The sequence below is a fragment of the Melanostigma gelatinosum genome (genome assembly GCF_949748355.1).
Source record: "Melanostigma gelatinosum genome assembly, chromosome: 5".
Classification (NCBI taxonomy): domain Eukaryota; kingdom Metazoa; phylum Chordata; class Actinopteri; order Perciformes; family Zoarcidae; genus Melanostigma; species Melanostigma gelatinosum.
In genome coordinates this window covers 5,816,771-5,830,864 of record NC_136638.1, presented here as the reverse complement: position 1 = coordinate 5,830,864, position 14,094 = coordinate 5,816,771, and the positions used below count along the sequence as shown (strand labels likewise).

Below are 14,094 nucleotides of genomic sequence, written 5' to 3'. Positions count from 1 at the left end.
GGGAGAGACACGGAGAGACAGGGAGAGACAGGGAGAGACACGGAGAGACACGGAGAGACACGGAGAGACACGGAGAGACAGGGAGAGACACGGAGAGACACAGAGAGACACGGAGAGATAGGGAGAGATAGGGAGAGACACGGAGAGACACGGAGAGACAGGGAGAGACACGGAGAGACACGGAGAGACACGGAGAGACACGGAGAGATAGGGAGAGACAGGGAGAGACACGGAGAGACAGGGAGAGACACGGAGAGACACGGAGAGACACGGAGAGACACGGAGAGACAGGGAGAGACACGGAGAGACACGGAGAGACACGGAGAGACAGGGAGAGACAGGGAGAGACACGGAGAGATAGGGAGAGACAGGGAGAGACACGGAGAGACACGGAGAGACACGGAGAGATAGGGAGAGACAGGGAGAGACACGGAGAGACAGGGAGAGACAGGGAGAGACACGGAGAGACACGGAGAGACACGGAGAGATAGGGAGAGACAGGGAGAGACAGGGAGAGACACGGAGAGACAGGGAGAGACACGGAGAGACAGGGAGAGATAGGGAGAGACAGGGAGAGACACGGAGAGACACGGAGAGACACGGAGAGATAGGGAGAGACAGGGAGAGACACGGAGAGACAGGGAGAGACACGGAGAGACAGGGAGAGACACGGAGAGACACGGAGAGACACGGAGAGACACGGAGAGATAGGGAGAGACAGGGAGAGACACGGAGAGACACGGAGAGATAGGGAGAGACAGGGAGAGACAGGGAGAGACACGGAGAGACAGGGAGAGACAGGGAGAGACACGGAGAGACACGGAGAGACACGGAGAGACACGGAGAGACACGGAGAGACACGGAGAGATCGGGAGAGACAGGGAGAGACACGGAGAGACAGGGAGAGACACGGAGAGACAGGGAGAGACACGGAGAGACAGGGAGAGACACGGAGAGACACGGAGAGACAGGGAGAGACAGGGAGAGACAGGGAGAGACAGGGAGAGACACGGAGAGACACGGAGAGATAGGGAGAGACAGGGAGAGACAGGGAGAGACACGGAGAGACAGGGAGAGACAGGGAGAGACACGGAGAGATAGGGAGAGACAGGGAGAGACAGGGAGAGACACGGAGAGACAGGGAGAGACACGGAGAGACACGGAGAGACACGGAGAGACAGGGAGAGACAGGGAGAGACACGGAGAGATAGGGAGAGACAGGGAGAGACACGGAGAGACACGGAGAGACACGGAGAGACAGGGAGAGACACGGAGAGACACGGAGAGACACGGAGAGACACGGAGAGATAGGGAGAGACAGGGAGAGACAGGGAGAGACACGGAGAGACAGGGAGAGACAGGGAGAGATAGGGAGAGACAGGGAGAGACACGGAGAGACACGGAGAGACAGGGAGAGACAGGGAGAGACACGGAGAGACACGGAGAGACACGGAGAGACACGGAGAGACACGGAGAGATAGGGAGAGACAGGGAGAGACACGGAGAGACAGGGAGAGACACGGAGAGACACGGAGAGACACGGAGAGACACGGAGAGATAGGGAGAGACAGGGAGAGACAGGGAGAGACACGGAGAGACAGGGAGAGACACGGAGAGATAGGGAGAGACAGGGAGAGACACGGAGAGACACGGAGAGACACGGAGAGACACGGAGAGACACGGAGAGATCGGGAGAGACAGGGAGAGACACGGAGAGACAGGGAGAGACACGGAGAGACAGGGAGAGACAGGGAGAGACACGGAGAGACAGGGAGAGACAGGGAGAGACACGGAGAGACACGGAGAGATAGGGAGAGACAGGGAGAGACAGGGAGAGACACGGAGAGACAGGGAGAGACAGGGAGAGACACGGAGAGACACGGAGAGATAGGGAGAGACAGGGAGAGACACGGAGAGACACGGAGAGACACGGAGAGACACGGAGAGACACGGAGAGAGGGAGAGACAGGGAGAGACACGGAGAGACAGGGAGAGACACGGAGAGACAGGGAGAGACACGGAGAGACAGGGAGAGACAGGGAGAGACAGGGAGAGACAGGGAGAGACAGGGAGAGACACGGAGAGACAGGGAGAGACACGGAGAGATAGGGAGAGACAGGGAGAGACACGGAGAGACACGGAGAGACAGGGAGAGACAGGGAGAGACACGGAGAGATAGGGAGAGACAGGGAGAGACACGGAGAGACAGGGAGAGACAGGGAGAGACAGGGAGAGACACGGAGAGACACGGAGAGATAGGGAGAGACAGGGAGAGACACGGAGAGACAGGGAGAGACACGGAGAGACAGGGAGAGACAGGGAGAGACACGGAGAGACACGGAGAGACAGGGAGAGACACGGAGAGACAGGGAGAGACAGGGAGAGACAGGGAGAGACACGGAGAGACAGGGAGAGACACGGAGAGACAGGGAGAGACACGGAGAGACAGGGAGGAGACAGGGAGAGACACGGAGAGACAGGGAGAGACAGGGAGAGACAGGGAGAGACACGGAGAGACAGGGAGAGACACGGAGAGACAGGGAGACACGGAGAGACAGGGAGACACGGAGAGACACGGAGAGACAGGGAGAGACACGGAGAGACACGGAGAGACAGGGAGACACGGAGAGACAGGGAGAGACACGGAGAGACAGGGAGACACGGAGAGACAGGGAGAGACAGGGAGACACGGAGAGACAGGGAGAGACAGGGAGAGACACGGAGAGACAGGGAGAGACACGGAGAGACACGGAGAGACACGGAGAGACAGGGAGAGACACGGAGAGACACGGAGAGACAGGGAGAGACACGGAGAGACACGGAGAGACACGGAGAGATAGGGAGAGACAGGGAGAGACACGGAGAGACAGGGAGAGACACGGAGAGACACGGAGAGACAGGGAGAGACACGGAGAGACACGGAGAGACACAGAGAGATAGGGAGAGACAGGGAGAGACACGGAGAGACAGGGAGAGACACGGAGAGACAGGGAGAGACACGGAGAGACACGGAGAGACACGGAGAGACAGGGAGAGACACGGAGAGACACAGAGAGACACGGAGAGATAGGGAGAGATAGGGAGAGACACGGAGAGACACGGAGAGACAGGGAGAGACACGGAGAGACACGGAGAGACACGGAGAGACACGGAGAGATAGGGAGAGACAGGGAGAGACACGGAGAGACAGGGAGAGACACGGAGAGACACGGAGAGACACGGAGAGACACGGAGAGACAGGGAGAGACACGGAGAGACACGGAGAGACACGGAGAGACAGGGAGAGACAGGGAGAGACACGGAGAGATAGGGAGAGACAGGGAGAGACACGGAGAGACACGGAGAGACACGGAGAGATAGGGAGAGACAGGGAGAGACACGGAGAGACAGGGAGAGACAGGGAGAGACACGGAGAGACACGGAGAGACACGGAGAGATAGGGAGAGACAGGGAGAGACAGGGAGAGACACGGAGAGACAGGGAGAGACACGGAGAGACAGGGAGAGATAGGGAGAGACAGGGAGAGACACGGAGAGACACGGAGAGACACGGAGAGATAGGGAGAGACAGGGAGAGACACGGAGAGACAGGGAGAGACACGGAGAGACAGGGAGAGACACGGAGAGACACGGAGAGACACGGAGAGACACGGAGAGATAGGGAGAGACAGGGAGAGACACGGAGAGACACGGAGAGATAGGGAGAGACAGGGAGAGACAGGGAGAGACACGGAGAGACAGGGAGAGACAGGGAGAGACACGGAGAGACACAGAGAGACACGGAGAGACACGGAGAGACACGGAGAGACACGGAGAGATCGGGAGAGACAGGGAGAGACACGGAGAGACAGGGAGAGACACGGAGAGACAGGGAGAGACACGGAGAGACAGGGAGAGACACGGAGAGACACGGAGAGACAGGGAGAGACAGGGAGAGACAGGGAGAGACAGGGAGAGACACGGAGAGACACGGAGAGATAGGGAGAGACAGGGAGAGACAGGGAGAGACACGGAGAGACAGGGAGAGACAGGGAGAGACACGGAGAGATAGGGAGAGACAGGGAGAGACAGGGAGAGACACGGAGAGACAGGGAGAGACACGGAGAGACACGGAGAGACACGGAGAGACAGGGAGAGACAGGGAGAGACACGGAGAGATAGGGAGAGACAGGGAGAGACACGGAGAGACACGGAGAGACACGGAGAGACAGGGAGAGACACGGAGAGACACGGAGAGACACGGAGAGACACGGAGAGATAGGGAGAGACAGGGAGAGACAGGGAGAGACACGGAGAGACAGGGAGAGACAGGGAGAGATAGGGAGAGACAGGGAGAGACACGGAGAGACACGGAGAGACAGGGAGAGACAGGGAGAGACACGGAGAGACACGGAGAGACACGGAGAGACACGGAGAGACACGGAGAGATAGGGAGAGACAGGGAGAGACACGGAGAGACAGGGAGAGACACGGAGAGACACGGAGAGACACGGAGAGACACGGAGAGATAGGGAGAGACAGGGAGAGACAGGGAGAGACACGGAGAGACAGGGAGAGACACGGAGAGATAGGGAGAGACAGGGAGAGACACGGAGAGACACGGAGAGACACGGAGAGACACGGAGAGACACGGAGAGATCGGGAGAGACAGGGAGAGACACGGAGAGACAGGGAGAGACACGGAGAGACAGGGAGAGACAGGGAGAGACACGGAGAGACAGGGAGAGACAGGGAGAGACACGGAGAGACACGGAGAGATAGGGAGAGACAGGGAGAGACAGGGAGAGACACGGAGAGACAGGGAGAGACAGGGAGAGACACGGAGAGACACGGAGAGATAGGGAGAGACAGGGAGAGACACGGAGAGACACGGAGAGACACGGAGAGACACGGAGAGACACGGAGAGAGGGAGAGACAGGGAGAGACACGGAGAGACAGGGAGAGACACGGAGAGACAGGGAGAGACACGGAGAGACAGGGAGAGACAGGGAGAGACAGGGAGAGACAGGGAGAGACAGGGAGAGACACGGAGAGACAGGGAGAGACACGGAGAGATAGGGAGAGACAGGGAGAGACACGGAGAGACACGGAGAGACAGGGAGAGACAGGGATAGACACGGAGAGATAGGGAGAGACAGGGAGAGACACGGAGAGACAGGGAGAGACAGGGAGAGACAGGGAGAGACACGGAGAGACACGGAGAGATAGGGAGAGACAGGGAGAGACACGGAGAGACAGGGAGAGACACGGAGAGACAGGGAGAGACAGGGAGAGACACGGAGAGACACGGAGAGACAGGGAGAGACACGGAGAGACAGGGAGAGACAGGGAGAGACAGGGAGAGACACGGAGAGACAGGGAGAGACACGGAGAGACAGGGAGAGACACGGAGAGACAGGGAGGAGACAGGGAGAGACACGGAGAGACAGGGAGAGACAGGGAGAGACAGGGAGAGACACGGAGAGACAGGGAGAGACACGGAGAGACAGGGAGACACGGAGAGACAGGGAGACACGGAGAGACACGGAGAGACAGGGAGAGACACGGAGAGACACGGAGAGACAGGGAGACACGGAGAGACAGGGAGAGACACGGAGAGACAGGGAGACACGGAGAGACAGGGAGAGACAGGGAGACACGGAGAGACAGGGAGAGACAGGGAGAGACACGGAGAGACAGGGAGAGACACGGAGAGACACGGAGAGACACGGAGAGACAGGGAGAGACACGGAGAGACACGGAGAGACAGGGAGAGACACGGAGAGACACGGAGAGACACGGAGAGGTAGGGAGAGACAGGGAGAGACACGGAGAGACAGGGAGAGACACGGAGAGACACGGAGAGACAGGGAGAGACACGGAGAGACACGGAGAGACACGGAGAGATAGGGAGAGACAGGGAGAGACACGGAGAGACAGGGAGAGACACGGAGAGACAGGGAGAGACACGGAGAGACACGGAGAGACACGGAGAGACACGGAGAGACAGGGAGAGACACGGAGAGACACAGAGAGACACGGAGAGATAGGGAGAGATAGGGAGAGACACGGAGAGACACGGAGAGACAGGGAGAGACACGGAGAGACACGGAGAGACACGGAGAGACACGGAGAGATAGGGAGAGACAGGGAGAGACACGGAGAGACAGGGAGAGACACGGAGAGACACGGAGAGACACGGAGAGACACGGAGAGACAGGGAGAGACACGGAGAGACACGGAGAGACACGGAGAGACAGGGAGAGACAGGGAGAGACACGGAGAGATAGGGAGAGACAGGGAGAGACACGGAGAGACACGGAGAGACACGGAGAGATAGGGAGAGACAGGGAGAGACACGGAGAGACAGGGAGAGACAGGGAGAGACACGGAGAGACACGGAGAGACACGGAGAGATAGGGAGAGACAGGGAGAGACAGGGAGAGACACGGAGAGACAGGGAGAGACACGGAGAGACAGGGAGAGATAGGGAGAGACAGGGAGAGACACGGAGAGACACGGAGAGACACGGAGAGATAGGGAGAGACAGGGAGAGACACGGAGAGACAGGGAGAGACACGGAGAGACAGGGAGAGACACGGAGAGACACGGAGAGACACGGAGAGACACGGAGAGATAGGGAGAGACAGGGAGAGACACGGAGAGACACGGAGAGATAGGGAGAGACAGGGAGAGACAGGGAGAGACACGGAGAGACAGGGAGAGACAGGGAGAGACACGGAGAGACACGGAGAGACACGGAGAGACACGGAGAGACACGGAGAGATCGGGAGAGACAGGGAGAGACACGGAGAGACAGGGAGAGACACGGAGAGACAGGGAGAGACACGGAGAGACAGGGAGAGACACGGAGAGACACGGAGAGACAGGGAGAGACAGGGAGAGACAGGGAGAGACAGGGAGAGACACGGAGAGACACGGAGAGATAGGGAGAGACAGGGAGAGACAGGGAGAGACACGGAGAGACAGGGAGAGACAGGGAGAGACACGGAGAGATAGGGAGAGACAGGGAGAGACAGGGAGAGACACGGAGAGACAGGGAGAGACACGGAGAGACACGGAGAGACACGGAGAGACAGGGAGAGACAGGGAGAGACACGGAGAGATAGGGAGAGACAGGGAGAGACACGGAGAGACACGGAGAGACACGGAGAGACAGGGAGAGACACGGAGAGACACGGAGAGACACGGAGAGACACGGAGAGATAGGGAGAGACAGGGAGAGACAGGGAGAGACACGGAGAGACAGGGAGAGACAGGGAGAGATAGGGAGAGACAGGGAGAGACACGGAGAGACACGGAGAGACAGGGAGAGACAGGGAGAGACACGGAGAGACACGGAGAGACACGGAGAGACACGGAGAGACACGGAGAGATAGGGAGAGACAGGGAGAGACACGGAGAGACAGGGAGAGACACGGAGAGACACGGAGAGACACGGAGAGACACGGAGAGATAGGGAGAGACAGGGAGAGACAGGGAGAGACACGGAGAGACAGGGAGAGACACGGAGAGATAGGGAGAGACAGGGAGAGACACGGAGAGACACGGAGAGACACGGAGAGACACGGAGAGACACGGAGAGATCGGGAGAGACAGGGAGAGACACGGAGAGACAGGGAGAGACACGGAGAGACAGGGAGAGACAGGGAGAGACACGGAGAGACAGGGAGAGACAGGGAGAGACACGGAGAGACACGGAGAGATAGGGAGAGACAGGGAGAGACAGGGAGAGACACGGAGAGACAGGGAGAGACAGGGAGAGACACGGAGAGACACGGAGAGATAGGGAGAGACAGGGAGAGACACGGAGAGACACGGAGAGACACGGAGAGACACGGAGAGAGGGAGAGACAGGGAGAGACACGGAGAGACAGGGAGAGACACGGAGAGACAGGGAGAGACACGGAGAGACAGGGAGAGACAGGGAGAGACAGGGAGAGACAGGGAGAGACAGGGAGAGACACGGAGAGACAGGGAGAGACACGGAGAGATAGGGAGAGACAGGGAGAGACACGGAGAGACACGGAGAGACAGGGAGAGACAGGGAGAGACACGGAGAGATAGGGAGAGACAGAGAGAGACACGGAGAGACAGGGAGAGACAGGGAGAGACAGGGAGAGACACGGAGAGACACGGAGAGATAGGGAGAGACAGGGAGAGACACGGAGAGACAGGGAGAGACACGGAGAGACAGGGAGAGACAGGGAGAGACACGGAGAGACACGGAGAGACAGGGAGAGACACGGAGAGACAGGGAGAGACAGGGAGAGACAGGGAGAGACACGGAGAGACAGGGAGAGACACGGAGAGACAGGGAGAGACACGGAGAGACAGGGAGAGACAGGGAGAGACACGGAGAGACACGGAGAGACAGGGAGAGACACGGAGAGACAGGGAGAGACAGGGAGAGACAGGGAGAGACAGGGAGAGACACGGAGAGACAGGGAGAGACACGGAGAGACACGGAGAGACAGGGAGAGACACGGAGAGACACGGAGAGACAGGGAGAGACAGGGAGAGACAGGGAGAGACACAAAAGTAGACGCAAAGTATTGTTGTTGTTTTTTAGAAGCCACAACTAATTCTACAATAATGGTTCCAATATTTACAATCCTGTGAGATTCTGAACTGATAGGTATTTTCAACTTTCAACTTCAATTGTTTTGATTTCAAACAAGTACGCTTGTTATGTGAATCAAGCTACAAATGTAAAGCCTCGTGGCTCAGTGGTGTAAGCGCCAGGTGACGTAAAAGTGCTGTTTGTTGAACCCATCCATCTCTGCTCCCACCCTGAGGAGGAATCTCTCGCTCGCAACACCACGTCCACTGCTCTGAGCGTCTGATAGTGACGCAGTGATACACTGGAGTTAGTTGAGACCAGGGTGTGTCTCATACAGACTTCACAACGTTAACGTCACGCTGGTGAGATTGGACCAAAATAATCCAAATTAAGGTGATAATTCTGTGAGCTCGCCACTCTCAGCAACACCCTCCACATACTTTAATCTATTGTTGATGTAAAGAATATAAGATATTACTGCAGCTTTAATAACCATACTCACGGGTGTTAGAGACCAGAGCTGATGTCTCTTGCTGTGATATGTGGTTCTGAACTTTTGTATTTCGCACTGTCTTCTTGGTAATTTTGTTTGTGATAATTTGGCTGCAGAGAATAGTTGCCGAAATCATCAATGTCCTAATTCACCCGAATTGGAGTTAAACACTTGAAAACATCGCAATAGAGGCACTAAATGGAAGGCTCACTGCAGAGAGTCTCACTGCAGAGTCTCACTGCAGAGACTCAAAACACGAGGCTGAAGGAAACAGATGTCGGCGTCTGACAACCAGCGGTTCCTCTTGCTCGAATGGCGGCGTTAAAGAATGAAGCGAGGGCAGAGCACAGTTTGGACCGACGCTCCCATTCATCTGCTTCTTCATGTGAACCTACATGTTGTGAGTGTCAGAGCGGACAAGTCTGCCGGGCTGAATCATAGTTACTAAGACTGGAATCAGATTGGTTTGGACCCATGAGTCATGTGACTTTTTGTTGACATAATTACTGATGATTGGATAGAGCGGGCGCTTGATGCTTCACACCAGCTGAAACAGGAACGTCGAGGTGTGATGGCAAGAAGTGATGATGCAGCGACTTGAAAAAGCTCCCGTCAATCATCGGTGCAAAGTCCTGCTTTGATACTAATGGAAACAACGTAGCACCTACCCCTTTTTTTTTTGTACTTATAAACACCCTGCTGCTTTGGCTGCGAATAGAAAGTATGACTCCGCTTGGCTGTATGAGACTGGATTTCAGGGCGGGTAGTTGTGATTGAGGGAAACTGACACACACCAGGCGCAACCCACACAGAAACCCCCGTGCCGCACAAGTGCAAACAAAGTTGATGATTTTAATCACGGTAACAAGTTGTGAACACAAACACGCCCTGGGGGTGCTAATCAATTACTGCAGAGCGCACAAACACACACACACCTACATACACACACCTACGTACACACACACCAGGGCAGGAACACACAGTCAAGCTAAACTAATTTCACTCTGATTATTGTTTTCTGCAGCATGTGTGTGCGTGTGTGTGTGTGTGTGTGTGTGTGTGCGTGTGTGTGTGTGCGTGTGTGTGTGTGTGTGTGTGTGTGTGTGTGTAGTACAGTGTGCTGCCTGCCTCAGCACAAAGGCAAGCAAACACACCACCAACACACACAGCATATCTAAAGCTCTCCAGACCACTTCCCTTTTTTGGATTTTTTTTTAGTAATGATCATTTTTAAGAGACAGACAAACGTCAAACGTTTTCATCCAACTGAATAAGCCAAGCAATTGAAACCAAACTTAAAGCAATCATCTGTCATTTCCATATGAAAACGGTTGCATTTTGCCATGACCAATTGATAAAGTCCCATGTTTATTCAACCCTTATAACCAGTTGTACCTTTGCTGCCCTTTTAAGGAAACAAGTCATTACAGGGACAAGGAGTGAGGACACCACCTGCACAGAAGCAGAGTCCTCTCCTACTCACTCTGCATAGAAGATCAGCCACAGTTTATGTGTACAATGTGAACAATGTTAACATTCAGTTCAAGCGCCACTGACAACAAAACGCACAGATATGCACATGTTGTTAGCATTCGATGTCGGTCCTGGATAGAGTGCTGATAGAGCTATCATTATGATAATACCGAGGTCTATCATAATTATCTGCTAATTGACTGCCTAACGAGGTAGCGCTCGTTAGAATGCTCATTAATACTCCATCATCGCCACTGATAGCTGTAATCACAGAGTGGTGGTTTCAAGGTCTTACAGGAGGGTGTGTGGGAGCATGTGTGGGTCTGCTTAAATGTGTGTGTGCGTGTGTGTGTGTGTGCGTGTGTTTCTAGCATTGTCCAGTCTTTCTTTAAGCAGTAATAGATCATATGTACTGGATCACAGAAGTTGTTGCATTTAGCATATATGGATTGCCTATGTAATAGCCCATGTTTTTTTTACCCGTTATTTGTTCACTTCTGGTCAAACAATAATCAGTGAAGGTGTTTTGCCATGACGTCAAATGGAGTAAAGAAAGAACAGATGCATCACGAACTACCTGCAACCCCTCGTGTGTCAGCAGCTTCCTACTTAAGCAGTTCCTCGTACATTAAAGGTCCGTTCACCTCACATTTTCCAATGTCGCCATTTAAGATTTCTGCTGCGACAACCATTGTATGTGAGACGCTAAAGGCATTGAAAAGTTACTCTGTTATATTATATGTAATATATATTATATAAAGGCAAAAGTCTGCGCACAGGAAAAGCTTTTTTTGTGATTTTTGTGAACTGACATTTCATGCAATACTTTTATTTCTGCTTCGCTGTTACAGTTTTGCTCCATAACTTTAAACTTTGATGACATTTGATCACTCTTATGTTAAACAGCCAGGCTGGACATCGCTGCCGCCAACATTGCTTGATAAGCCCAATTGAAGGGGCTCCAAGCAGCTACCCTGATGCACACCTAGACAGCTTCCCACCTTCAGCTACACGCCTCTGAGCAGCCACAATAACTATATTCTACCATAACGGTCCCACTTTCTTCATTAACCTTCTCTTCTTGTGTACGTATGCACGGCAGATGTCAGCGTGTGCATTTCCCTTCAGCCTAGACTGCAGTGGCTGTTTCAGCTACAGTGGAAAACAATATAGATGTCTCAGTTTGCTGTTGTCTGTATTACAACAGTGTTGTGGCTTTTGTTGCAGGTATGCCTCTCAGTCTGGACTGCAAGGCGTTTTTTGGCTACAGTGGAGAAAACAGAAGGCCCATTATCTACTGGATGAAAGGAGAAAAGTTTGTTGAAGAACTCGCGGGACACATAAAAGAAAGTGAAGTCAGGTAAATACACCGGCGTCAGACTAAAGACGAATCCACAGTCGCATACGGTGGGTATCCCGAACCATTTCCTGGAGGAGAGGAGATGAAATAAAGACACTACAGCTGGTGTAAATTGAAAATGAACCAAAGTTGAGTAAATACACGTGATTATCCATAATACTGTAAGACACTGCATGGCAGTATAGTATAAATTACAGCCTCTCAAGTGTACAGGTTTCTATTGTTAATTCATTTCTGGAAAAAAAAGGCTTGACTCCAGCTGCACTCCTCACACTGTCAGTATCTAATTTGCTCTCTTATGATGTATGACTCATTGAGGGTTCTCCGACAGATTTCTTCTTAACTTTCCTAAAAAGATTATGAATACTAATAATAAAGTTAAATTATATTCATTGTCTCCCCTATTGGGACCAATTACAGTGGGCTCCACTGGGAGAAACCTGATTGTCTGCGGGGGTGTCAAATATCATGAAAACAACCATCAGAACACACACAATGTGTGTGTGTTCAACATTACTTTTAAATGCATCTACAGATATGCCTTATACCTTAAAACACTGAACACTCTGTGTGTGTGTGTGTGTGTGTGTGTGGGGGGGGGGGGTAGAGGTGGGATGAGGTGTGCAGGATTAGAGCACATGAATCGACTAGACTTTAAAACTGATGTTGATACCAGTGTGCTGCAGCGCTGCAGGATCACTCAATTAAATAGTAAATGTATCCACCGACTTAGGCCCTCCTGTTGCAAAATCCGCATGCAGCACTCCGTTATGTGGCATAGCAGCACTGCATGTGCTCTACATGATGCAGGAAAACTATGATTCATCACAACCTATAGATCTCCTTATCGCAGCTCTCTACATCAATCCTATTGGTGGTCTGATTTGATGAATTTCATGCTCACATTGCAAAAGTGTTTGCTGAGATTTTGCAACGTGACATATGATGTAATAATCCCTCATTGCACAAGAAAATTGTGACACACTTGCATGCACAGAAGGTCAAAGTTCAAACAGGAAGTCAGGCTGTCATGTGGATGTTTAGTAGAAACTTGTTGTCGTGTGGCTGTCGGACTTGGTCTGCACTTTCAACCAAATGTGGCTGAGCTGTGGAGAGCTGTGGATTTATTTTCAAGCCGTATGATCCTCTGACCACTAGTGGTTGTTGCCCTGTTGGACCTATTATTGGTCAGCACATGAGCGAACCCCTTGAATCCAATGTTTGAACGAAACCTTTCTTAGCAATTGGATTTGAGTGCACAGGTTACTCGTTTGACGGATATGAGTAATTCAAGGGTATGAGATACACAGTTATGTAGAGTTGATTCATCTATAATCTACTGTAAATTGACATTCTGTAATTTAAAAGATTAAATCACAGTTAAATGTTTAAACAGTGATTCAGTTTGGTTGCAGCCTCTCTATTGACAACAACCTGCATCTTTATTACTTTAAAAGGACACAGTAGCTACATTTGGTTTCCCCAAAGTGCACCTTCACCATTCCAATGGCAGCTTGTGAAGAGGCTGGCACGGATAAGTGCACCATCTACAATGACTTCACTCCGGGTCCACTGCTTGTCCTCTTTCCATTGTTCAACCTGCCCACTTTTGAGCAATACTACTCGACAATCACTTCTGATACGGCAGCCTGTAAAATAAATATTGTTATAGCACAGAAAAGAGACTGTTCACTTCGGGTTTTAGCCATCAACACTAACTTCCTCACCCTGGAAGAAGTCAAAACCCTTACTGTTAGAAAAGAGTTTTAAAAGTAAAATCCAGACAAAATGTTCTCTCCGACCCAAAACCCTTCATATTTTATGCCATCAACTCAGCCCACCAAAACTAATGTGAATGTGTATTCTTCCCTGAAAGGAAATCCTTTTTCCCTCTTCCGCCGGCTGCCTCCACAGCGAGGTCAGAGGTCCGGGTCAGCGCACCCAGCAGCAGCCCTGGAGCTGGGAGGTCTTCAGTGTCTTGTTCCGTGGGCACTTGAGCAGCAGCTGTTCAGGTTCAGGTCCATTCTGAGGAGGGTTTATGTAACTGCTAAGCCAACTCGGTGGCCTCTGGAAATGTTCTCTCCCGGAGGAAAAGGGTGTAGTAGAGTGTGCATGAGGATGAGTGTTTAAACTTGAAACTAATCATGCCCGTGGTATTAAATTAACCTTTGCCTGATGAGTTCTCCATCTATCAGTCCAGTCCGC

At 52.8% G+C, this 14,094-nt stretch overlaps 1 protein-coding gene across 1 annotated transcript in view; it reads left to right on the top strand.

Annotated features, from left to right (window-relative positions):
- Positions 1-14,094, top strand: part of il1rapl2 (interleukin 1 receptor accessory protein-like 2) — a gene marked incomplete at both ends in the record, with an annotated part of 337,128 nt that overhangs the window by 300,540 nt on the left and 22,494 nt on the right. Inside the window, 1 exon segment of the mRNA XM_079268538.1 lies at positions 11,757-11,889. Within this exon segment, the coding sequence (XP_079124664.1) occupies positions 11,757-11,889 (133 nt within the window).